The 26105-nt window shown below is 43.9% G+C and overlaps 1 protein-coding gene across 2 annotated transcripts in view; it reads right to left on the bottom strand.

Moving 5' to 3' along the window:
* Positions 1–9738: 9738 nt before the first annotated feature.
* LOC123998711 (zinc finger and BTB domain-containing protein 7C) overlaps positions 9739–26105 on the bottom strand; it is a 43710-nt gene continuing 27343 nt past the window's right edge. The window contains exons 1-3 of one of the 2 annotated variants that reach the window (XM_046303806.1): positions 24201–24536; positions 11253–12590; positions 9739–10649 (exon numbers count right to left, since the gene is read on the bottom strand). In XM_046303806.1, coding sequence (XP_046159762.1) covers positions 9926–10649; positions 11253–12562 — 2034 coding nt within the window. In that variant the 5' untranslated portion in view covers positions 12563–12590; positions 24201–24536 and the 3' untranslated portion in view covers positions 9739–9925. Of the gene's footprint in view, positions 10650–11252; positions 12591–24200; positions 24537–26105 lie in introns of those variants that run through there. The other variant, XM_046303805.1, reaches the window with a different exon arrangement.

The following is a 26105-nucleotide window of genomic DNA, read 5'->3' as shown; positions in this document are numbered from 1 at the left end:
TCACAACTCAATCGCTGGTTGAAAACTGTTTTCTGCCCCTCCCAAAAGATAGAATTTGTAGATAATTGGCCCTCTTTCTGGGACTCGCCCACAAACAGGACCAAGCCTGACCTGCTGAGGAGTGACGGACTCCATCCTAGCTGGAGGGGTGCTCTCATCTTATCTGCCAACATAGACAGGGCTCTAACTCCTCTAGCTCCACAATGAAATAGGGTGCAGGCCAGGCAGCAGGCTATTAGCCAGCCTGCCAGCACAGTGGAGTCTGCCACTAGCATAGTTAGTGTAGTCAGCTTAGCTATCACCATTGAGACCGTGTCTGTGCCTCGACCTGGGTTGGGCAAAACTAAACATGGCGGTGTTTGCCTTAGCAATCTCACTAGGATAAAGACCACCTCCATTCCTGTCATTACTGAAAGAGATCATGATACCTCACATCTCAAAATAGGGCTACTTAATGTTAGATCCCTTACTTCAAAGGCAATTATAGTCAATGAACTAATCACTGATCATAATCTTTATGTGATTGGCCTGACTGAAACATGGCTTAAGCCTGATGAATTTACTGTGTTAAATGAGGCCTCACCTCCTGGCTACACTAGTGACCATATCCCCCGTGCATCCCGCAAAGGCGGAGGTGTTGCTAACATTTACGATAGCAAATTTCAATTTACAAAAAAAAAGAAAATGACGTTTTCGTCTTTTGAGCTTCTAGTCATGAAATCTATGCAGCCTACTCAATCACTTTTTATAGCTACTGTTTACAGGCCTCCTGGGCCATATACAGCGTTTCTCACTGAGTTCCCTGAATTCCTATCAGACCTTGTAGTCATTGCAGATAATATTCTAATCTTTGGTGACTTTAATATTCACATGGAAAAGTCCACAGACCCACTCCAAAAGGCTTTTGGAGCCATCATCGACTCAGTGGGTTTTGTCCAACATGTCTCTGGACCCACTCACTCTCACAGTCATACGCTGGACCTAGTTTTGTCCCATGGAATAAATGTTGTGGATCTTAATGTTTTTCCTCATAATCCTGGACTATCAGACCACCATTTTATTACGTTTGCAATTGCAACAAATAATCTGCTCAGACCCCAACCAAGGAACATCAAAAGTCGTGCTATAAATTCACAGACAACACAAAGATTCCTTGATGCCCTTCCAGACTCCCTCTGCCTACCCAAGGACGCCAGAGGACAAAAATCCGTTAACCACCTAACTGAGGATCTCAATTTAACCTTGCGCAATACCCTAGATGCAGTTGCACCCCTAAAAACTAAAAAAATGTCTCATAAGAAACTAGCTCCATGGTACACAGAAAATACCCGAGCTCTGAAGCAAGCTTCCAGAAAATTGGAACGGAAATGGCGCCACACCAAACTGGAAGTCTTCCGACTAGCTTGGAAGGATGGTACCGTGCAGTACCGAAGAGCCCTTACTGCTGCTCGATCGTCCTATTTTTCTAACTTAATTGAGGAAAATAAGAACAATCCGAAATTCCTTTTTGATACTGTGGCAAAGCTAACTAAAAAGCAGCATTCCCCAAGAGAGGATGACTTGCACTTTAGCAGTGATAAATTCATGAACTTCTTTGAGGAAAAGATTATGATTATTAGAAAGCAAATTACGGACTCCTCTTTAAACCTGCGTATTCCTCCAAACCTCAGTTGTCCTGAGTCTGCACAACTCTGCCAGGACCTAGGATCAAGAGAGACGCTCAAGTGTTTTAGTACTATATCTCTTGACACAATGATGAAAATAATCATGGCCTCTAAACCTTCAAGCTGTATACTGGACCCTATTCCAACTAAACTACTGAAAGAGCTGCTTCCTGTGCTTGGCCCTCCTATGTTGAACATAATAAACGGCTCTCTATCCACTGGATGTGTACCAAACTCACTAAAAGTGGCAGTAATAAAGCCTCTCTTGAAAAAGCCAAACCTTGACCCAGAAAATATAAAAAACTATCGGCCTATATCAAATCTTCCATTCCTCTCAAAGATTTTAGAGAAGGCTGTTGCGCAGCAACTCACTGCCTTCCTGAAGACAAACAATGTATACGAAATGCTTCAGTCTGGTTTTAGACCCCATCATAGCACTGAGACGGCACTTGTGAAGGTGGTAAATGACATTTTGATGGCATCGGACCGAGGCTCTGCATCTGTCCTCGTGCTCCTAGACCTTAGTGCTGCTTTTGATACCATCGATCACCACATTCTTTTGGAGAGATTGGAAACCCAAATTGGTCTACACGGACATGTTCTGGCCTGGTTTAGGTCTTATCTGTCGGAAAGATATCAGTTTGTCTCTGTGAATGGTTTGTCCTCTGACAAATCAACTGTACATTTCGGTGTTCCTCAAGGTTCTGTTTTAGGACCACTATTGTTTTCACTATATATTTTACCTCTTGGGGATGTTATTCGAAAACATAATGTAAACTTTCACTGCTATGCGGATGACACACAGCTGTACATTTCAATGAAACACGGTGAAGCACCAAAATTGCCCTCGCTAGAAGCATGTGTTTCAGACATAAGGAAGTGGATGGCTGCAAACTTTCTACTATTAAACTCGGACAAAACAGAGATGCTTGTTCTAGGTCCCAAGAAACAAAGAGATCTTCTGTTGAATCTGACAATTAATCTTAATGGTTGTACAGTCGTCTCAAATAAAACTGTGAAGGACCTCGGCGTTACTCTGGACCCTGATCTCTCTTTTGAAGAACATATCAAGACCATTTCGAGGACAGCTTTTTTCCATCTACGTAACATTGCAAAAATCAGAAACTTTCTGTCCAAAAATGATGCAGAAAAATTAATCCATGCTTTTGTCACTTCTAGGTTAGACTACTGCAATGCTCTATTTTCCGGCTACCCGGATAAAGCACTAAATAAACTTCAGTTAGTGCTAAATACGGCTGCTAGAATCCTGACTAGAACCAAAAAATTTGATCATATTACTCCAGTGCTAGCCTCTCTACACTGGCTTCCTGTCAAAGCAAGGGCTGATTTCAAGGTTTTACTGCTAACCTACAAAGCATTACATGGGCTTGCTCCTACCTACCTCTCTGATTTGGTCCTGCCGTACATACCTATACGTACGCTACGGTCACAAGACGCAGGCCTCCTAATTGTCCCTAGAATTTCTAAGCAAACAGCTGGAGGCAGGGCTTTCTCCTATAGAGCTCCATTTTTATGGAACGGTCTGCCTACCCATGTCAGAGACGCAAACTCGGTCTCAACCTTTAAGTCTTTACTGAAGACTCATCTCTTCAGTGGGTCATATGATTGAGTGTAGTCTGGCCCAGGAGTGGGAAGGTGAACGGAAAGGCTCTGGAGCAACGAACCGCCCTTGCTGTCTCTGCCTGGCCGGTTCCCCTTTTTCCACTGGGATTCTCTGCCTCTAACCCTGTTACGGGGGCTGAGTCACTGGCTTGCTGGGGCTCTCTCGTGCCGTCCCTGGGGGGGTGCGTCACCTGGGTGGGTTGATTCACTGTTGTGGTCGGCCTGTCTGGGTTTCCCCCCTTTGGGTTGTACCGTGTCGGAGATCTTTGTGGGCTATACTCGGCCTTGTCTCAGGATGGTAAGTTGGTGGTTGTAGATTTCCCTCTAGTGGTGTGGGGGCTGTGCTTTGGCAAAGTGGGTGGGGTTATATCCTTCCTGTTTGGCCCTGTCCGGGGGTGTCCTCGGATGGGGCCACAGTGTCTCCTGACCCCTCCTGTCTCAGCCTCCAGTATTTATGCTGCAGTAGTTTATGTGTCGGGGGGCTAGGGTCAGTTTGTTTATCTGGAGTACTTCTCCTGTCCTATTCGGTGTCCTGTGTAAATCTAAGTGTGCGTTCTCTAATTCTCTCCTTCTCTCCTTCTTTCTCTCTCTCGGAGGACCTGAGCCCTAGAACCATGCCCCAGGACTACCTGACATGATGACTCCTTGCTGTCCCCAGTCCACCTGGCCATGCTGCTGCTCCAGTTTCAACTGGCCTGGGCCCTAGGACCATGTCCCAGGACTACCTGACATGAGGACTCCTTGCTGTCCCCAGTCCACCTGGCCATGCTCCTGCTCCAGTTTCAACTGTTCTGCCTTACTATTATTCAACCATGCTGGTCATTCATGAACATTTGAACATCTTGGCCACGTTCTGTTATAATCTCCACCCGGCACAGCCAGAAGAGGACTGGCCACCCCACATATGCTCTCTCTAATTCTCTCTTTCTTTCTCTCTCTCGGAGGACCTGAGCCCTAGGACCGTGCCCCAGGACTACCTGACATGATGGCTCCTTGCTGTCCCCAGTCCACCTGACTGTGCTGCTGCTCCAGTTTCAACTGTTCTGCCTTATTATTATTTGACCATGCTGGTCATTTATGAACATTTGAACATCTTGGTCATTTTCTGTTATAATCTCTACCCGGCACAGCCAGAAGAGGACTGGCCACCCCACATAGCCCGGTTCCTCTCTAGGTTTCTTCCTAGGTTTTGGCCTTTCTAGGGAGTTTTTCCTAGCCACCGTGCTTTTACACCTGCATTGTTTGCTGTTTGGGGTTTTAGGCTGGGTTTCTGTACAGCACTTTGAGATATCAGCTGATGTACGAAGGGCTATATAAATAAATTTGATTTGATTTGATTTGATTTTGATTTGATTTGATTTGATTTGATTTGATTTGATTTAATAGAGGTGTAGATTACATCTATAATCCTAATGGAGGTGTAGATTACATCTATAATCCTAATGGAGGAGTAGATTACATCTATAATCCTAATGGAGGTGTAGATTACATCTATCATCTATCATCCTAATGGAGGTGTAGATTACATCTATCATCTATCATCCTAATGGAGGTGTAGATTACGTAGAATGTATGCACACATGACTGTAAGTCGCTTTGGATAAAAGCGTCTGCTAAATGGCATATATTATTATTATTTATATATTATTATTATCTATAATCCTAATGGAGGTGTAGATTACATTTATCATCTATCATCCTAATGGAGGAGTAGATTACATCTATAATCCTAATGGAGGTGTAGATTACATCTATCATCCTAATGGAGGTGTAGATTACATCTATCATCCTAATGGAGGTGTAGATTACATCTATCATCCTAATGGAGGAGTAGATTATATCTATCATCTATCATCCTAATGGAGGTGTAGATTACATCTATAATCCTAATGGAGGTGTAGATTACATCTATCATCCTAATGAAGGAGTAGATTACATCTATCATCTATCCTCCTAATGGAGGAGTAGATTACATCTATCATCCTAATGGGGGATTACATCTATAATCCTAATGGAGGAGTAGATTACATCTATCATCTATAATCCTAATGGAGGTGTAGATTACATCTATCATCCTAATGGAGGTGTAGATTATATCTATCATCCTAATGGAGGAGTAGATTACATCTATCATCCTAATGGGGGATTACATCTATCATCCTAATGGAGGAGTAGATTACATCTATCATCCTAATGGAGGTGTAGATTATATCTATCATCCTAATGGAGGAGTAGATTACATCTATCATCCTAATGGAGGTGTAGATTACATCTATCATCCTAATGGAGGAGTAGATTACATTTATCATCCTAATGGGGGATTACATCTATAATCCTAATGGAGGAGTAGATTACATCTATCATCTATCATCCTAATGGAGGAGTAGATTACATCTATCATCCTAATGGAGGAGTAGATTACATCTATCATCCTAATGGAGGTGTAGATTACATCTATAATCCTAATGGAGGTGTAGATTACATCTATCATCCCAATGGAGGTGTAGATTACATCTATCATCCGAATGGAGGAGTAGATTACATCTCTCATCTATCATCCTAATGGAGGAGTAGATTACATCTATAATCCTAATGGAGGAGTAGATTACACCTATAATCCTAATGGAGGTGTAGATTATATCTATCTAAATTTTGACAGCTCCACCTCAGACACCTCAGACACCGCCAAAACAGTCACTATACAGATGTCAGCTAAAGCAGATCTGATTGAATAGAGTCCTAATTTAATTGTGTGTCAAATATCCGTTCTCTAAAATGGCATCTAAACCATATTTACATTTCTGAAAGATTTGCAACAAAGGTGCGTACACACACACACACACACACACACACACACACACACACACACACACACACACACACACACACACACACACACACACACACACACACACACACACACACACACACACACACACACACACACACACACACACACACACACACACACACACACACACACACAACAGAAAATGAGACTCCTAGACTCACAGGAGTACAACATTTAGTGTCTTTATAAAACAACATATTTGCTAAATATAGCCAAGGCTCATTTAAATATGCATAAATAGCAAGAAAATAGTTTCCCATTTCAATTCAAACAATTCTGAATAGCAATATTTGTACATAGATCAGTTAAGAGCACTATATGAACATAGGGTAGAATCCTCTTTCAAGGTCTTAACACTCCAATCAGGAGCAGGGCATATAGCTAAAGCAATAATTCAGTGTATATCAGTCTAACGAATTGTACACGTCTTGGTCTTTAGAAGAAACACAGATACCATATGTAACACAAGGCTTGTGAAAAATGTGTGAAATATCAAACGGCACCTTTGGATGGGTGGTACAATACAACAATAATCAATATTACTCTGGTCAAAAACTTTCAAACATTTGGTAGATATTTACAAAACCTGAGAACAAGGCAATACAAGGGGGAAAACAAGTTTTGGATCTATATTATATTAATATTTTAAGTCAAGTGAATAATTTGTCCTGGTTTTGAATGTTCTTCGTTGGCTTACACTACCCTGCCTATTAGAACTGATATTGGTCTACAACTCTGGATGGATTTGGAATCTGTTTGTCGTTTATAAATAACGGCTGATATCGGTTTATTTTTTTATAGACTGTGAATTTGAGAAACAACCTATTGCTAATATTAAGTATACTATGAATTATGCTATGAATTAGACATTTACATTGATTGTAGTGAATCCAAAGATAAACAATTACAATCCAAATGATAAACAATTATATCATGTCCTGAGAGTATTCTTTTGTGTGTGTGTACTTTTGCAACATACAAAATCGATTCATCCAGTTTTATTTCTACAAATGAAATGTTTTATAAAAATCCTTGTGATTTTGATCTGAGATGTCTAAAATCAACTGTTTTCCAGTAATTCCCCTGTTTTCTATACATTTATATTCCCCAGACATCGCTCCCCTCAAACTCTCATCTCCTCAGCCTAATATCCTTCTATCTCTGAACAGCAGGTAGAACATCTATCAGGCAGAGAACTTTCTGTTCTGTATTGTTCTTAGAAGTCTGAGATGAAGCATCAGTTATCTGTTCAGGTGTCAGTTGGTCGACTCTCTCTGTTCAGGTGTCAGTTGGCCGGCTCTCTCTCTCTGTTCAGGTGTCAGTTGGCCGGCTCTCTCTCTGTTCAGGTGTCAGTTGGTCGGCTCTCTCTCTCTGTTCAGGTGTCAGTTGGTCGGCTCTCTCTCTGTTCAGGTGTCAGTTGGCCGGCTCTCTCTCTGTTCAGGTGTCAGTTGGCCGGCTCTCTCTCTGTTCAGGTGTCAGTTGGTCGGCTCTCTCTCTGTTCAGGTGTCAGTTGGTCGGCTCTCTCTCTGTTCAGGTGTCAGTTGGCCGGCTCTCTCTCTCTGTTCAGGTGTCAGTTGGCCGGCTCTCTCTCTGTTCAGGTGTCAGTTGGCCGGCTCTCTCTCTGTTCAGGTGTCAGTTGGTCGGCTCTCTCTCTGTTCAGGTGTCAGTTGGTCGGCTCTCTCTCTGTTCAGGTGTCAGTTGGCCGGCTCTCTCTCTGTTCAGGTGTCAGTTGGCCGGCTCTCTCTCTCTGTTCAGGTATCAGTTGGCCGGCTCTCTCTCTGTTCAGGTGTCAGTTGGTCGGCTCTCTCTCTGTTCAGGTGTCAGTTGGTCGGCTCTCTCTCTGTTCAGGTGTCAGTTGGTCGGCTCTCTCTCTGTTCAGGTGTCAGTTGGCCGGCTCTCTCTCTCTGTTCAGGTGTCAGTTGGCCGGCTCTCTCTCTGTTCAGGTGTCAGTTGGCCGGCTCTCTCTCTCTCTGTTCAGGTGTCAGTTGGCCGGCTCTCTCTCTGTTCAGGTGTCAGTTGGTCGGCTCTCTCTCTGTTCAGGTGTCAGTTGGTCGGCTCTCTCTCTGTTCAGGTGTCAGTTGGCACTGTCTCTGTTCTATCATCTTTAATCTGTGTCAGTTGGTCGGCTCTCTCTCTGTTCAGGTGTCAGTTGGCCGGCTCTCTCTCTGTTCAGGTGTCAGTTGGCCGGCTCTCTCTCTGTTCAGGTGTCAGTTGGTCGGCTCTCTCTCTGTTCAGGTGTCAGTTGGTCGGCTCTCTCTCTGTTCAGGTGTCAGTTGGCACTGTCTCTGTTCTATCATCTTTAATCTGTGTCAGTTGGTCGGCTCTCTCTCTGTTCAGGTGTCAGTTGGCCGGCTCTCTCTCTGTTCAGGTGTCAGTTGGCCGGCTCTCTCTCTGTTCAGGTGTCAGTTGGTCGGCTCTCTCTCAGTTCAGGTGTCAGTTGGTCGGCTCTCTCTCTGTTCAGGTGTCAGTTGGCACTGTCTCTGTTCTATCATCTTTAATCTGTGTCAGTTGGCCGGCTCTCTCTCTCTGTTCAGGTGTCAGTTGGCCGGCTCTCTCTCTGTTCAGGTGTCAGTTGGCCGGCTCTCTCTCTCTGTTCAGGTGTCAGTTGGTCGGCTCTCTCTCTGTTCAGGTGTCAGTTGGTCGGCTCTCTCTCTGTTCAGGTGTCAGTTGGTCAGCTCTCTCTCTGTTCAGGTGTCAGTTGGTCGGCTCTCTCTCTGTTCAGGTGTCAGTTGGCCGGCTCTCTCTCTCTGTTCAGGTGTCAGTTGGCCGGCTCTCTCTCTGTTCAGGTGTCAGTTGGTCGGCTCTCTCTCTCTGTTCAGGTGTCAGTTGGTCGGCTCTCTCTCTGTTCAGGTGTCAGTTGGCCGGCTCTCTCTCTGTTCAGGTGTCAGTTGGCCGGCTCTCTCTCTCTGTTCAGGTGTCAGTTGGCCGGCTCTCTCTCTGTTCAGGTGTCAGTTGGCCGGCTCTCTCTCTGTTCAGGTGTCAGTTGGCCGGCTCTCTCTCTGTTCAGGTGTCAGTTGGCCGGCTCTCTCTCTCTGTTCAGGTGTCAGTTGGTCGGCTCTCTCTCTCTGTTCAGGTGTCAGTTGGCCGGCTCTCTCTCTGTTCAGGTGTCAGTTGGCCGGCTCTCTCTCTGTTCAGGTGTCAGTTGGCCGGCTCTCTCTCTCTCTGTTCAGGTGTCAGTTGGCCGGCTCTCTCTCTCTGTTCAGGTGTCAGTTGGCCGGCTCTCTCTCTCTGTTCAGGTGTCAGTTGGCCGGCTCTCTCTCTCTGTTCAGGTGTCAGTTGGCCGGCTCTCTCTCTGTTCAGGTGTCAGTTGGCCGGCTCTCTCTCTCTGTTCAGGTGTCAGTTGGCCGGCTCTCTCTCTCTGTTCAGGTGTCAGTTGGCCGGCTCTCTCTCTGTTCAGGTGTCAGTTGGTCGGCTCTCTCTCTCTGTTCAGGTGTCAGTTGGTCGGCTCTCTCTCTCTGTTCAGGTGTCAGTTGGCCGGCTCTCTCTCTGTTCAGGTGTCAGTTGGCCGGCTCTCTCTCTGTTCAGGTGTCAGTTGGCCGGCTCTCTCTCTGTTCAGGTGTCAGTTGGTCGGCTCTCTCTCTGTTCAGGTGTCATTTGGCCGGCTCTCTCTCTGTTCAGGTGTCAGTTGGCCGGCTCTCTCTCTGTTCAGGTGTCAGTTGGTCGGCTCTCTCTCTGTTCAGGTGTCAGTTGGTCGGCTCTCTCTCTCTGTTCAGGTGTCAGTTGGCCGGCTCTCTCTCTGTTCAGGTGTCAGTTGGCACTGTCTCTGTTCTATCATCTTTAATCTGTGTCAGTTGGTCGGCTCAGGGATGGGAGAGGCGTGGTTCTCCAGTCTAATGGTCCAGGGGTCAGGGGTCGGGGTGTAAAATGGAGGGTGGGTAAGGATTTCCCCCCCAGGCCCCGCCAGGGCAAAGGTGAACACGCCCCTCTGTCTCTCCAGCTCCACCTTGTCAACCACATGCTTCCTGTCTGACTGGTGATGCCGAGCCTCTCTAGCCTCCCGGCCCTCTCTGGCCTCTCTAGCCTCCCGGCCCTCCCGGCCCTCTCTGGCCTCCCTGCCCTCCCGGCTCTCTCTGCTGTCACTGTCCAAGTCCTTATAGCCCAGGCCCTTACCACCCAGGGCCTGTCTCTCTCTCTCCCCTAGGCCCAGACCGTGACCTCTAACGCCTCGATGGGAAGAGGGCAGGAGCCGGCAGCCGCCCTTGCCATCCTCGTGGTGATTGGCCGAGTCAGGAGGGACCTGCAGGAAGTTGTTGGCTGAGCGCCATGCGGCGGGCTTGCGGCCTCGTCGAGGGCGTGAGACGCGGCAGCTCTGCCTCTTGATGTGTCGGTGCAGGTGGTCTGAGCGTGTGAAGCTCTTGTAGCAGTGCTCACACTGGTAGGGCCGCACCCCTGTGTGGATACGCAAGTGGTTCTTCAGGTCGTAGTTGTGGACAAACTTAGAGTTGCAGTGGAGGCAGACGTAGGGCCGCTCTCCTGTGTGCTTCCGCATGTGGATCTTCAGCTTGTCTTGCCTGAAAAGAAAAAAATAGAAGCTTATATTATTTAATTTAGTTCACTTTTATGTTACCAGGTTGTCCCACTGAGGTTAAAATATATATTTTTTCAATGTGTTGTCCTTTCAACTGTATGTGTTCTGAAAGATGTATCAGAGATGAAAGCATTGTCGGTGGGTATACTCTGGGGTACGTATTAGATGTGCCCGGTGAAACAATCATGCCAGAGCAGAGGCAGGAAGTGACTAGAAAGAAAGACAGGGGGTTTCCACTTTTTAGGTCTCGGATGATATTCAGCTGAGAGGATACAAATCTAGCGCCTTAACCACAGAAACACTCCCTTACCGTAATACTATAATCTTTGTCCAAAAAAACCCCTCTCAATTTCACGGGTTAACGATTGATATCTTTTATTTTTTTAATATATTTTTTTACATGTAGGCATTTAGATTATTATCTTAGAATATGATCAGGCAACACTTTTACCTAATCACTTAGCCACTTATCCACATACGTGGCATCACTAACGGATACTGTGTGTGTCAGAACTGTGTTTAGTGGCTTTTATCATCTCCTTGCAGAAGATGGTAAGACCTACAGTATCAAGAGTGTTTGTCATACCTGGTGAAGCGCACCTCACAGATGGTGCACATGTATGGTTTCTCTCCTGTGTGAGTCCTCATGTGTCTGGGCAGTTTCCCCGCCCCCTGGATCACCTTGTTACAGATGGGACACTGCTGGGATGCTTTGGGCTTCATCTTCCTCTCCTCCTCCATCTGCCAGGGAGGGAACAGTGCCCCCAGGTGGCTTGATGCACTCAGGAAGCTCAGGTATGAGCGGAAGTCTTCCTCCTGCTTTATCTGACCCGGGTGGAGGTGAGGCCCCTCGGACCGTACCACCCCCACCCCCAGGCCGGAGGTCATTAAGTCTTTCAGGAAGTCACTGTGGAGCATGCTGGGAGGGACTTCCTCCTTCAGCTCCTCCTTGACGACCTCTCTCTTCACGGCCAGGTCTAAGGGTCGGTTGTCCAGTTGAGAAGGGTGGGAGGAACGGTGGAGGGTCGGGGTCTGGGCGTGGTGGCTGGGATCTAGGACCTGCGGGGGGAATCTTGGGAACTCTGCAGCCCACATGGGAGGGTAGAAGCCAGGGAGCAGAGGGGAAAAGTTGTCCCTCCTGTCCAGGACTGATGGCAGTTTAGGGTACAGCCCTTCCTGTAGCAGAGACTCAATGGAAAAGTCCTTGAGGGCTCGGCTCTCCATGCGCTCATGCTCCGGGCTGGGTTTCTCACACTGAGAGTCTTTGTCTGTGCACTTCCTGTTCCTCTGCAGCTCATACTGGTGCTGGTACTGAGAGGTACTGGGTGGTGCTCCTCTCTCCGACTCGGCCTGGTCCTGACTCTCTGACGACCTCGTTGACCACTCACTGGCGTTGTCCTCCTCATGAACCTCCTGCTCGTCCTTCCTCGACTCTTCCTCTTCCTCCTCCTCCTGTTCCTCCTCCTCTTCGTCTTCCTCCTCATCTCCCTCTCCTCCTCCCTTGCCAGAGTCCATAATCTCCAGACAGACGGTGACGATGCAGGGGATCTCCAACATCTGAGCCGCTCCAAGAATGTCTTTCACGTTGGACGCCGTCACCGTTAGCGTAGATGTGTAGGCGAACTCCAAGATGGCCGTCAGTGACTCCGGGGCCACGAAGTCTATCTCATACACACTGTGCTTGTCCCTTCCGTCCGAGGCCACGGTGAAGAGCTTCTTGAAGTACAGGCTGCAGGCGGCGAGGACCGAGCGGTGGGTCTGGTACTCCTGGTCGCGTACGATGAGCACCACGTCGCAGAGCAACCCGGCGCGTCGCTGTTCGTTAAGGCAGCACAGGACATCGCTGCTGTGGTTGGGGAACGGAATCCCAATCAGGTCATCTTCACTGTGGCCCATCCTCGACTCTCCTTCTCCTCTCACTGATCTACAGAACAGGGAGACAGACATGAACTAATAGTGTATGAAGGTAGACAATTCTGTTAAATCAGGCAATATACTGATTTATAGCACAGGGACAAAACATCCCATTTATTACATATTTATAGTCCTCTTTACAGCAACAGTTGTCCCAAAGAGCTTTACAGTAACCCTGCCTAGATCCCAAAGTGCTTTACAGGAACCCTGCTTAGATCCCAAAGTGCTTTACAGTAACCATGCCTAGATAACAAAGTGCTTTACAGTAACCATGCCTAGATAACAAAGTGTTTTACAGTAACCATGCCTATATAAATGTGTTTTACAGTAACCATTCCTAGATAACAAAGTGCTTTACAGTAACCATGCCTACATCCCATAGTGCTTTACAATAACCATGCCTAGATAAATGTGTTTTACAGTAACCATGCCTAGATTACAAAGTGCTTTACAGTAACCATGCCTAGGTAACAAAGTGCTTTACAGTAACCATGCCTAGATAAATGTGTTTTACAGTAACCATGCCTAGATTACAAAGTGCTTTACAGTAACCATGCCTAGGTAACAAAGTGCTTTACAGTAACCATGCTTAGATAACAAAGTGCTTTACAGTAACCATGCCTAGATAACAAAGTGTTTTACAGTAACCATGCCTAGATGAAAGTGTTTTACAGTAACCAAGCCTAGATAACAATGTGCTTTACAGTAACCGTGCCTAGATCCCAAAGTGCTTTACAGGAACCCTGCTTAGATCCCAAAGTGCTTTACAGTAACCATGCCTAGATAACAAAGTGCTTTACAGTAACCATGCCTAGATGAAAGTGTTTTACAGTAACCAAGCCTAGATAACAATGTGCTTTGCAGTAACCATGCCTAGATCCCAAAGTGCTTTACAGGAACCCTGCTTAGATCCCAAAGTGCTTTACAATAACCATGCCTAGGTAACAAAGTGCTTTACAGTAACCATGCCTAGATAACAATGTGCTTTACAGTAACCATGCCTAGATAACAAAGTGTTTTACAGTAACCATGCCTAGATAAATGTGTTTTATAGTAACCATGCCTAGATAACAAAGTGCTTTACAGTAACCATGCCTAGATGAAAGTGTTTTACAGTAACCAAGCCTAGATAACAATGTGCTTTACAGTAACCATGCCTAGATCCCAAAGTGCTTTACAGGAACCCTGCTTAGATCCCAAAGTGCTTTACAGTAACCATGCCTAGATAACAAAGTGCTTTACAGTAACCATGCCTACATCCCATAGTGCTTTACAATAACCATGCCTAGATAAAAAAAAGTGCTTTACAGTAACCATGCCTAGATCCCAAAGTGCTTTACAAGAACCATGCCTAGATAACAATGTGCTTTACAGTAACCATGCCTAGATAACAATGTGCTTTACAGTAACCATGCCTAGATCCCAAAGTGCTTTACAGTAACCATGCCTAGATAAAAGTGTTTTACAGTAACCATGCCTATATAACAATGTGCTTTACAGTCACCATGCCTAGATAAAAGTGTTTTACAGTAACCATGCCTAGATAACAATGTGCTTTACAGTCACCATGCCTAGATCCCAAAGTGCTTTACAGTAACCATGCCTAGATAACAAAGTGCTTTACAGTAACCATGCCTACATCCCATAGTGCTTTACAATAACCATGCCTAGATAAAAAAAAGTGCTTTACAGTAACCATGCCTAGATCCCAAAGTGCTTTACAAGAACCATGCCTAGATAACAATGTGCTTTACAGTAACCATGCCTAGATAACAATGTGCTTTACAGTAACCATGCCTAGATCCCAAAGTGCTTTACAGTAACCATGCCTAGATAAAAGTGTTTTACAGTAACCATGCCTATATAACAATGTGCTTTACAGTCACCATGCCTAGATAAAAGTGTTTTACAGTAACCATGCCTAGATAACAATGTGCTTTACAGTCACCATGCCTAGATCCCAAAGTGCTTTACAGTAACCATGCCTAGATCCCAAAGTGTTTTACAGTAACCATGCCTAGATAACAAAGTGCTTTACAGTAACCATGCCTAGATAACAATGTGCTTTACAGTAACCCTGCCTAGATCCAAAAGAGCTTTACAGTAACCCTGCCTAGATCCCAAAGAGCTTTACAGTAACCCTGCCTAGATCCCTTAGAGCTTTACAGTAACCCTGCCTAGATCCAAATGAGCTTTACAGTAACCCTGCCTAGATCCCAAAGACCTTTACAGTAACCCTGCCTAGATCCCAAAGAGCTTTACAGTAACCCTGCCTAGATCCCAAAGAGCTTTACAGTAATCCTGCCTAGATCCCAAAGAGCTTTACAGTAACCCTGCCTAGATCCCAAAGAGCTTTACAATAACCCTGCCTAGATTCAAAAGAGCTTTACAGGAACCCTGCCTAAATAACAATGTGCTTTACAGTAACCATGCCTAGATCCCAAAGTACTTTACAGTAACCATGCCTAGATCCCAAAGAGCTTTACAGTAACCCTGCCTACATCTAAAAGAGCTTTACAGTAACCCTGCCTAGATCCCAAAGAGCTTTACAGTAACCCTGCCTACATCCCAAAGAGCTTTACAGTAACCCTGCCTTGATCCCAAACAGCTTTACAGCATCCCTGCCTCGATCCCAAAGAGCTTTACAGTAACCCTGCCTAGATCCCAAAGAGCTTTACAGTAACCCTGCCTAGATCCCAAAGAGCTTTACAGTAACACTGCCTTGATCCCAAAGAGCTTTACAGTAACCCTGCCTAGATCCCAAAGAGCTTTACAGTAACCCTGCCTTGATCCCAAAGAGCTTTACAGTAACCCTGCCTTGATCCCAAAGAGCTTTACAGCAACCCTGCCTAGATCCCAAAGAGCTTTACAGTAACCCTGCCTAGATCTAAAAGAGCTTTACAGTAACCCTGCCTAGATCCCAAAGAGCTTTACAGTAACCCTGCCTACATCCCGAAGAGCTTTACAGTAACCCTGCCTTGATCCCAAAGAGCTTTACAGCAACCCTGCCTAGATCCCAAAGAGCTTTACAGTAACCCTGCCTTGATCCCAAAGAGCTTTACAGTAACCCTGCATTGATCCCAAAGAGCTTTACAGTAACAATGCCTAGATCCCAAAGAGCTTTACAGTAACCCTCCCTAGATCCCAAAGAGCTTTACAGTAACCCTGCCTACATCTAAAAGAGCTTTACAGCAACCCTGCCTAGATCCCAAAGAGCTTTACAGTAACCCTGCATTGATCCCAAAGAGCTTTACAGTAACAATGCCTAGATCCCAAAGAGCTTTACAGTAACCCTCCCTAGATCCCAAAGAGCTTTACAGTAACCCTGCCTAGATCCCAAAGAGCTTTACAGTAACACTGCCTTGATCCCAAAGAGCTTTACAGTAACCCTGCCTAGATCCCAAAGAGCTTTACAGTAACCCTGCCTTGATCCCAAAGAGCTTTACAGTAACCCTGCCTTGATCCCAAAGAGCTTTACAGCAACCCTGCCTAGATCCCAAAGAGCTTTACAGTAACCCTGCCTAGATCTAAAAGAGCTTTACAGTAACCCTGCCTAGATCCCAAAGAGCTTTACAGTAACCCTGCCTACATCCCGAAGAGCTTTACAGTAACCCTGCCTTGATCCCAAAGAGCTTTACAGCAACCCTGCCTAGATCCCAAAGAGCTTTACAGTAACCCTGCCTTGATCCCAAAGAGCTTTACAGTAACCCTGCATTGATCCCAAAGAGCTTTACAGTAACAATGCCTAGATCCCAAAGAGCTTTACAGTAACCCTCCCTAGATCCCAAAGAGCTTTACAGTAACCCTGCCTACATCTAAAAGAGCTTTACAGCAACCCTGCCTAGATCCCAAAGAGCTTTACAGTAACCCTGCATTGATCCCAAAGAGCTTTACAGTAACAATGCCTAGATCCCAAAGAGCTTTACAGTAACCCTCCCTAGATCCCAAAGAGCTTTACAGTAACCCTGCCTAGATCTAAAAGAGCTTTACAGTAACCCTGCCTAGATCCCAAAGAGCTTTACAGTAACCCTGCCTACATCTAAAAGAGCTTTACAGTAACCCTGCCTAGATCCCAAAGAGCTTTACAGTAACCCTGCCTAGATCTAAAAGAGCTTTACAGTAACCCTGCCTAGATCTAAAAGAGCTTTACAGTAACCCTGCCTAGATCCCAAAGAGCTTTACAGTAACCCTGCCTAGATCTAAAAGAGCTTTACAGTAACCCTGCCTAGATCTAAAAGAGCTTTACAGTAACCCTGCCTAGATCCCAAAGAGCTTTACAGTAACCCTCCTTAGATCCCAAAGAGCTTTACAGTAACCCTGCCTAGATCCCAAAGAGCTTTACAGTAACCCTGCCTAGATCTAAAAGAGGGAGCAGAAACCCAGTGGCAAAGAGGTAAACATTTAATTTAATTTATTAAATGTATAAAACATTCTTTCACCAGGCAAGTTCATTCAGAGCACATAGAGACACAACAGAGCTGCACGGACCATGGCTAACGATCCATTCATTGTCTTTTGATTATAGTCAAAGTGGTGTTGAATGCTATCCTAAATGGTCTTGTTCATTCTAGGTAATGTTTACAGTGAGTGAAAAAACGGTTTGGGACAGTTTCTCTTCCATTCATGTCTTGTCTATGAATAGAGGTTAAACTTAGCTGTCCGCTCCTCAGCGGTTAGAATGGGTATGTGGATAGATGCTTTCAGATGGCTTCTTGTGTGATTGGATCTCAATGGTCCATAGTTAACATTACAGAAGAATCTGTGTATGTACGCTATGAGTTTCCGACCCCATATTAACACTCTCTCTATACGTCACATAGGATAAATATTTAAAACATCTCCCTAAATCATTTCCAGGTGGCATTGTGCTCAGTTACCAATCAAATGTGTTCTCGATCTTGTTGCTAAGGAACAGTTGCTATGATTATGGTACAGATGTAGACAGTGGAAGACCTATAGGCGAATATATACGTTACAGATATACAGTGGAGGATGAAGAATCTTTGATGAGCAACTTGAGATTATTGTTTCTGTTCTGTCAGTTCATAGAAAGAGCAAGTTGCTTCATTATAAAATATGTATCCATACAGTACTAATAACCTTCATGGACATTAGATCAATAAGGTCTAGCATATATTTCATCGGCTGAACCATATTAACATTATTCTTGGAAGCAGCTGATGTTGACACAAGGGACCTAATCATCTTCTAGGTCTTGGTAAGGAAGAGATGGCATGTCAAAGGTCAAAGGTCAGCTCTGTAACAATACAAGGAAAGGAGACAAGAGGGATCGGATTCGTGGGCTTTAAGGTCTTGACTTCACCAGATTTCCGTAAGTGTAACACTCAGCATTCGTTCAACACAGAGGACAGACAGAGGGAAGAGAGGAGGGGGGGGCAGAGAGAGAGAGAGAGGAGGAGAGGCAGAGAGAGAGAGAGAGAGAGAGAGAGAGGGGGACAGAGAGAGAGAGAGAGAGGGAGGGGACACAGAGAGAGAGAGAGAGGAGGAGAGGAGAGAGAGAGAGAGAGAGAGAGAGAGAGGAGGAGAGGCAGAGAGAGAGAGAGAGAGAGAGAGAGAGGGGGACAGAGAGAGAGAGAGAGGAGGAGAGGCAGAGAGAGAGAGAGAGAGAGAGAGAGAGAGGGGGACAGAGAGAGAGAGAGAGAGGGGAGGGGACACAGAGAGAGAGAGAGAGAAGGGGGCAGAGAGAGGAGAGAGAGAGGAGGGGGGGGACAGAGAGAGAGCGAGAGAGAGAGAGAGAGAGAGAGAGAGAGAGAGAAGAGAGAGAGAGAGAGAGAGAGAGAGAGAGAGAGAGAGAGAGAGAGAGAGGAGGGGGACAGAGAGACAGAGAGGGGAGGGAGGGGGACAGAGAGAGAGGAAGAGAGAGAGGAGGGGGACAGAGAGAGAGAGAGAGAGAGAGAGAGAGAGAGAGAGAGAGAGAGAGAGAGAGAGAGAGAGGGGGACAGAGAAAGAGAGAGAGAGAGAGAGAGAGAGAGAGAGAGAGAGAGAGAGAGAGAGAGAGAGAGAGAGAGAGAGAGAGAGAGAGAGAGAGAGAGAGAGAGAAAAAGGTATCGAATGTTCATCAAAGTTCCCTGACAGGCTGCATGAAAACCAGCGCTGTGTAGGACCAGGAGCCCCTCCCTGACAGGCTGCATTAAAACCAGCGCTGTGTAGGACCAGGAGCCCCTCCCTGACAGGCTGCATTAAAACCAGCGCTGTGTAGGACCAGGAGCCCCTCCCTGGAATACCCAGCCAAGTCAAACAATTGGTGTGGCGCTTAGAACAACAGAGTGGATAAGAGAGGGGCCTGAGAGGACCTGGGAGGGAGGCCGCTGTTGGTCTCTATCTGTTTTCAAATGGCACCCTATTCCCTTTATAGTGCACTACTTTAGGTCAGAGCCCAATGGGCCCTGCTCAAAAGTGGTGCCCTATATAGGGAATTGGGTGCCGTCTAGGATTTAGCCTGTCTCCCTGGGAACATGGGCTGCTAGCCAGGCAGTAGCCAACGCTCCACCCCACTCTTTCTCTCTCTCTGCTCCAGCACTAACGCTAGCTAACGCTAACACACCCGGGCTAATTACTATGTCTTGGAGGATGTGCCACATGGACAGGAGAGGAGAGGAGAGGAGAGGAGAGGAGAGGAGAGGAGAGGAGAGGAGAGGAGAGGAGAGGAGAGGAGAGGAGAACACTGCTTTCCCACCTCACAGTCCTGCAATAGATCACTGTTTCATCACACAACTCCTTCCTTAATTTAACCCCTCCCTCCCTCAGGGTGGGGACATTTGTAAACTCTTGTCAAAGGACCTGATAACCCCTTATTTTTGTGTGATTTGCTCTGGCAGACTCTGCCTGTCCTGTCTGTCTGTCAGCCCATGGAAAGACAGCGTCGATCCAGTGTTCTCAATAGAGCCCATAGAGTAGCTTTTCCACTCTGCTTTGTCAAATAGTCCCAGATAATGTCAAATAGTCCCAGATAATGTCAAATAGTCCCAGATAATGTCAAATAGTCCCAGATAATGTCAAATAGTCCCAGATAATGTCAAATAGTCCCAGATAATGCGTACAGGGCAACTATTACAATCAAATATGTAAAAAAAAAAATAATTAAAGACTATCACGTACTATTTTGGATTAAAACATGTAAAACATTTTTTACCTGATTTGAATTCTAATAATCCTAATAGTGCTGTATATCATTGCTAACGAGCAGGAAGAACACGAGGTTTGGAAAAGCAGAAGAGGATGTCACAATGAGAGAGCAGGTTGGTCTATCCAGGATCCACAGCTCCTCTGCTTCCCTCCGACCCCTCAGTCACTATGTACCCCCCATCCCAAATCACCACTGACACTGTGTCCTCGCTCACCTCTAGTGCTGTGGCAGGCAGTGTCATCATTAGAGGCTGCCAAGGGGCCAGACAGACAGGGGCTAACAGTAACATAGTTCTCTTTCTGTGTTCCAAACTCCCCATCACCACCTCTGATTAGTGACCCCAGGGCCACCAAGCTCTCCCAAAGGCCACCAAGCTCCCCCAAAGGCTACCAAGGGCCACCAAGCTCTCCCAAAGGCCACCAAGCTCTCCCAAAGGCCACCAAGCTCTCCCAAAGGCCACCAAGCTCTCCCAAAGGCCACCAAGCTCTCCCAAAGGCCACCAAGCTCTCCCAAAGGCCACCAAGCTCCCCCAAAGGCCACCAAGCTCTCCCAAAGGCCACCAAGCTCCCCCAAAGGCCACCAAGCTCTCCCAAAGGCCACCAAGCTCCCCCAAAGGCTACCAAGGGCCACCAAGCTCCACTGTCTGGGGGAAACACTTGTCTGGACTGAGCTATGCCGTATATAGCAAAGTAAATGTGTTAGCTGGGAGACTTAGTTAACTCAGAAGATTGTACAATGGCATTTAGAGCCAAACTTACTGTGTTTAGAATGAGTTGGTTATTCATTGTTTCAGTGGTGTAAAGTACTTCAAGTAAAACATATTTTTTAGGGGGGGAGTGTCTGGACTTTACTTTAATATTTATATTATATTATATTTATATATTTTGACAACTTATTCCTGAAGAAAATATGACTCCCAAAAGTATTTGTTACATTTCGAATGCTCAGGACAGCAACATGGTCCAATTCACACGTATACCAATAAAGTACACAGTCATCCCTATCTAACCCTAACCCTACAGCAACATGGTCCAATTCACACGTATACCAATAAAGTACACAGTCATCCCTATCTAACCCTAACCCTACAGCAACATGGTCCAATTCACACGTATACCAATAAAGTGCACAGTCATCCCTATCTAACCCTAACCCTACAGCAACATGGTCCAATTCACACGTATACCAATAAAGTACACAGTCATCCCTATCTAACCCTAACCCAGCAACATGGTCCAATTCACACGTATACCAATAAAGTACACAGTCATCCCTATCTAACCCTAACCCTACAGCAACATGGTCCAATTCACACGTATACCAATAAAGTGCACAGTCATCCCTATCTAACCCTAACCCTAACCCTAACCCTCACCCTCACCCTAACCCTCACCCTCACCCTCACCCTCACCCTCACCCTCACCCTCACCCTCACCCTCACCCTCACCCTCACCCTCACCCTAACCCTACCCCTCACTAAACACAAACACTGTGTGTGTAAACTGTCATCCCTGTCTGGCGGCCTCACTAAACACAAACACTGTGTGTGTAAATTAAGTCCGAGTGTTGGTCCCCTGTGTGTCCGTAAAAATAAACAAAAAACATACATTGTGCCATCTGGTTTGCTCAATAAAAGGAATTTGATGTATAGAATTGACAATAGCATTTACATAGCATTTACTATAGCATTTACAATAGCATTTACATAGCATTTACTATAGCATTTACATAGCATTTACTATAGCATTTACTATAGCATTTACATAGCATTTACATAGCATTTACTATAGCATTTACAATAGCATTTACAATAGCATTTACTATAGCATTTACAATAGCATTTACTATAGCATTTACTATAGCATTTACATAGCATTTACTATAGCATTTACATAGCATTTACTATAGCATTTACAATAGCATTTACAATAGCATTTACTATAGCATTTACATAGCATTTACTATAGCATTTACTATAGCATTTACTATTAACTTGTAATGTTTACTCCAGTATGACAATTTAGTACTTTTTCCACCTTTTTTCCACCTTCCACCTTCCACCTTTTCCAATGTACTTAAGTACATTTCAAACCAGATACTTTTAGACTTTACCTCAAGTAGTATTTTACTGGTTGACTTTCACTTTTACCTGAGCCATTTTTTCTATTAAGGTATCTTTACTTTTACTCAAGTATGACAATTGAGTACTTTTTCCACCACTGATTTAAAAATATATATATAGATTGTCGTACACTATCAGACTCCCAATAAGAATAATGCAGGTGAACACAGAACCATCCACAGATACACTCGACCAAAGTTCATAACTTATATATGATTCATTTATGATTTTGTGTTTTTTTGTTGTTGATTGTTTTAAATCAAATGTATTCTTAACTGAATAGTCACAGAATATAAAGGATATTGATATGAAACTACTAGAGTCACAGAATATAAAGGATATTGATATGAAACTACTAGAGTTACAGAATATAAAGGATATTGATATGAAACTACTAGAGTTACAGAATATAAAGGATATTGATATGAAACTACTAGAGTTACAGAATATAAAGGATATTGATATGAAACTACTAGAGTTACAGAATATAAAGGATATTGATATGAAACTACTAGAGTCACGGAATATAAAGGATATTGATATGAAACTACTCGTCTGGATCGACGACACCTGTGACATACAGTTGATGAAGTGGCTTTTTTCTATCGACAAAATGTTCATATAGAAATAGTGAATTATTGTGGAGGACAAATGAATTGAAATATATAAATAGTTGATACTGTATACTGTATATTGAGACATCTCTGATGCCTACTTTAACCTACAGTATAGCATACATATTATCGGCTGGTGCGCTACAGAAAAACATATTGACAATCTGAATATTTATGTTAATTCCAATGATTTATTTTTGTGTATGGAATGTGTAATGAGAATGTACTAGAAACAGTCAATGTTTTGCACTAGTGAATTGAAAGCTCATTAAACCTATAAGCCATCGTATAGTTTGTTTGTTGAAATAAAGACCAATCCTATAGGAGTTTCTTATGGAGCCATCCACTGAGCCTCCAGGAGAGCCCCGAGGTTCACACCATTATCTGCACCGGTCAATACATTGTTTTGGTACTTTATTAGGTCTCAGAGGACAACCTTTGGTTTCATTGAATCCATTCTGGTAACTTTTTATGTAAAAGAGTATCCACTTTATTAAATAGGATTTAGCAAGATATCATACTTTACAATAAGTTTGTATTAATAAAGGGTTTATAATTAGTTCATTGGCTACTATTATTCAGTTATAGAACCATTATAAATCATTAATAGATATTAATTTACTTATGATAATGCAATATTTCAGTTTGAATTAATGAGTTCAATTTTGACCACTGATGCTTTTAATGAACTTATTGATGATCCCAAGGCAGAGATGGTAGTTTTTAAAGAATTGTTGGTGTCTCCTTGACAACCACTTTGATCAATCTCACAACCTGTCCTCCTGTTTGTGAGTTTAAGTGATTTATGACAAATGAATTATAATTCAGACAGTCTCATTAAGAGTCAACCAGATAGCAGATGAGGCTACTGTCAACGGATAATGGCTTTACAAAATATATTTTCATATTTGCTTCTCTGTAGGACAAATCCTTGTAGCTAATTTGACTTGAATGTTTCATCATCTCTTTTATATATATATACAGTACTCCAATCATTGTTTAAAAAGTAGACAACAAACATTTGTTGTAAGACAAGCTAGCCTAATGCCTATGTTTTGAGGGGATAAGAGTGTCACAAACAGTCATCTTCAACTTTAAAAAACTTCAACGTTTGTTTTAGGAGTTATATCTTAGCCCCAGTGCTATGTAAGAGTTCAATTCTCTTACACATTTTATTCAGCTTTTCTTTGCCACAAATCCAGCAGCACAAGTGTGTGTTTTGGCTAAATAATGAATTCAATGAAACCCCATCAGGAGAATACAATACGATGTTAAAACGTTAAAAGCCAAAATACTGTATTTAACATTTCTTCTACCCAGTAAAATACATTCCTGTTCGTGTTGTCTCCACATTTTTATTGCGAAAGAGTTCTTGGCAAAACCTAATTTTCTCACGACGGTGTCTCATAGTGCTATATCCAAAACAATTATGTGAGTCATAAATGAATGCATCCACACCTGGAGATGAGGCACTTTCAGAGTGTTGCACACAACAGACAACGCTCTAAACACCTAAAACACCTAACTCCACACACACAAACACATACACACACTGAACAGGTGCACTGTACACACGTACTGTAGAAAATAAAGACTCATTCACTGCAGCGATAAGCAGGCACACTCACTCAAACACAAACGTATCCAAACTAGATACAGAATTTTCAGCATGCCACAAGTCAGCAGAATTTAAAAACAAGAATCCTTAGAATTCTAAACGGAATCCTCATTACCTACCTTCTTAATTCCTTTCTTTCCGTTTGTTTATAATTCAGAGTCTACCAGTGGTGTCCAGAGACCTGTCACATTGCCTCTTCAGAATAGTGTACCCAGAGCTGACAGTCAGTCAGTCCATTCACAGTCACAGCCACCTCGCATCGGCCGCCCATTCACAAAAACCAGGAAATATCCAACACTTCCAAAAACCAATACAAAGAAAAGTAGCAGCTAAAGGAGGTTAACAGTGGACCGCCAGACCGGACCGGAGCGCAGAGAGGTGTGTGTGTCTCTGGCAGACGTAAACAGGCTGGTGAGCAGAGCAACAGAGAAGTTGAGAGACGGCAGGCAGGGAAGGAAGGCTTGTCAGATTCACAGTAGGGAGGGAGAGCAGAGCAGCATTACTGCTATGTGGAGATGTTGCACCACTAGTTTTTATAGCAGGGTGGGTAGCTGAAAGATAATAATACCCCAGCCCTCCTCCACAACACAAGTTAAGCACAGTGTGTTATAAACTCGTGGCTCAGACACCCTCTGATTTAGGTCAGACAAAATTAATTTGTTGTTTTGTTAGAGTGAATTGCATTATGGAAGGAGAGGGGTGAAGCACTAAGGGTTTAGGGTATAACAAAAAAATGAAGGAAAGAAATGTAAAAAATTAAATTTTAAAAATGCTATTTATGAACCTCCACTGGTCACTACAACAGAGATCAGAGATGAAGCAACAGAGTAGAGATCAGATGTGAAGCAACAACTTCAAGATTTAAGATTAAAACCCCAAAATATGATTGGTATGTTTTACTTTGTCAAATACGATGTGATACATTTACAGTCCTGTAGCCCTTCAGTGACTACGGTCTCAATTCCAACCATTTTCTGTCATTCAACCGTATCGCACCTCATATTCCATCACACCGCAAACTCAGTCCGTTCGTAAACGCTCACTATGTGCTGGGAGACACGCTATGCTAATCTGAGTTTATAATCTGGAGCAGCTCTCTTTAACAACCTGTCTGTTTCCTGTTGATTCATGTCTAGTCAAACTCCACTACGTCGCTCACTCGGATTTATTGGAGCATTTTTAGAAGATGTTGTACGAATACATATTTGAATAAGTATTTTGTATGTACAAAATATAAATACATTTTGTACAAGAATACATCCAAAACAGAATCTAAAGAGTTGAACTGCATATGTATTTAATGCAATGACATTTAATGATATGATCCCTTGTTTGACTTCCTGCAAGTGATTCAAAGTCTAATTAGGACGATCAGAGAGGTGACAGGTTCTTCAGTTTGAGTCAGAGATCACAGCAGTGAGATAATATCATACTGCTCAGCTATATTATACTGCTCTACTATATTATACTGCTCAGCTATATTATACTGCTCAGCTATATTATACTGCTCTACTATATTATACTGCTCAGCTATATTATACTGCTCAGCTATATTATACTGCTCAGCTATATTATACTGCTCAGCTATATTATACTGCTCAGCTATATTATACTGCTATATTATACTGCTCTGCTATATTATACTGCTCTGCTATATTATACTGCTCAGCTATATTATACTGCTCTACTATATTATACTGCTCAGCTATATTATACTGCTCAGCTATATTATACTGCTCTGCTATATTATACTGCTCTACTATATTATACTGCTCTACTATATTATACTGCTCTACTATATTATACTGCTCAGCTATATTATACTGCTCTACTATATTATACTGCTCAGCTATATTATACTGCTCAGCTATATTATACTGCTCTGCTATATTATACTGCTCTACTATATTATACTGCTCTACTATATTATACTGCTCTACTATATTATACTGCTCAGCTATATTATACTGCTCTACTATATTATACTGCTCAGCTATATTATACTGCTCTACTATATTATACTG

This window comes from Oncorhynchus gorbuscha, linkage group LG16 (genome assembly GCF_021184085.1).
Source record: "Oncorhynchus gorbuscha isolate QuinsamMale2020 ecotype Even-year linkage group LG16, OgorEven_v1.0, whole genome shotgun sequence".
Classification (NCBI taxonomy): Eukaryota; Metazoa; Chordata; class Actinopteri; order Salmoniformes; family Salmonidae; genus Oncorhynchus; species Oncorhynchus gorbuscha.
The sequence above is the reverse complement of the archived record's forward strand: the minus strand, read 5'-3'. Positions and strand labels throughout refer to the sequence as shown.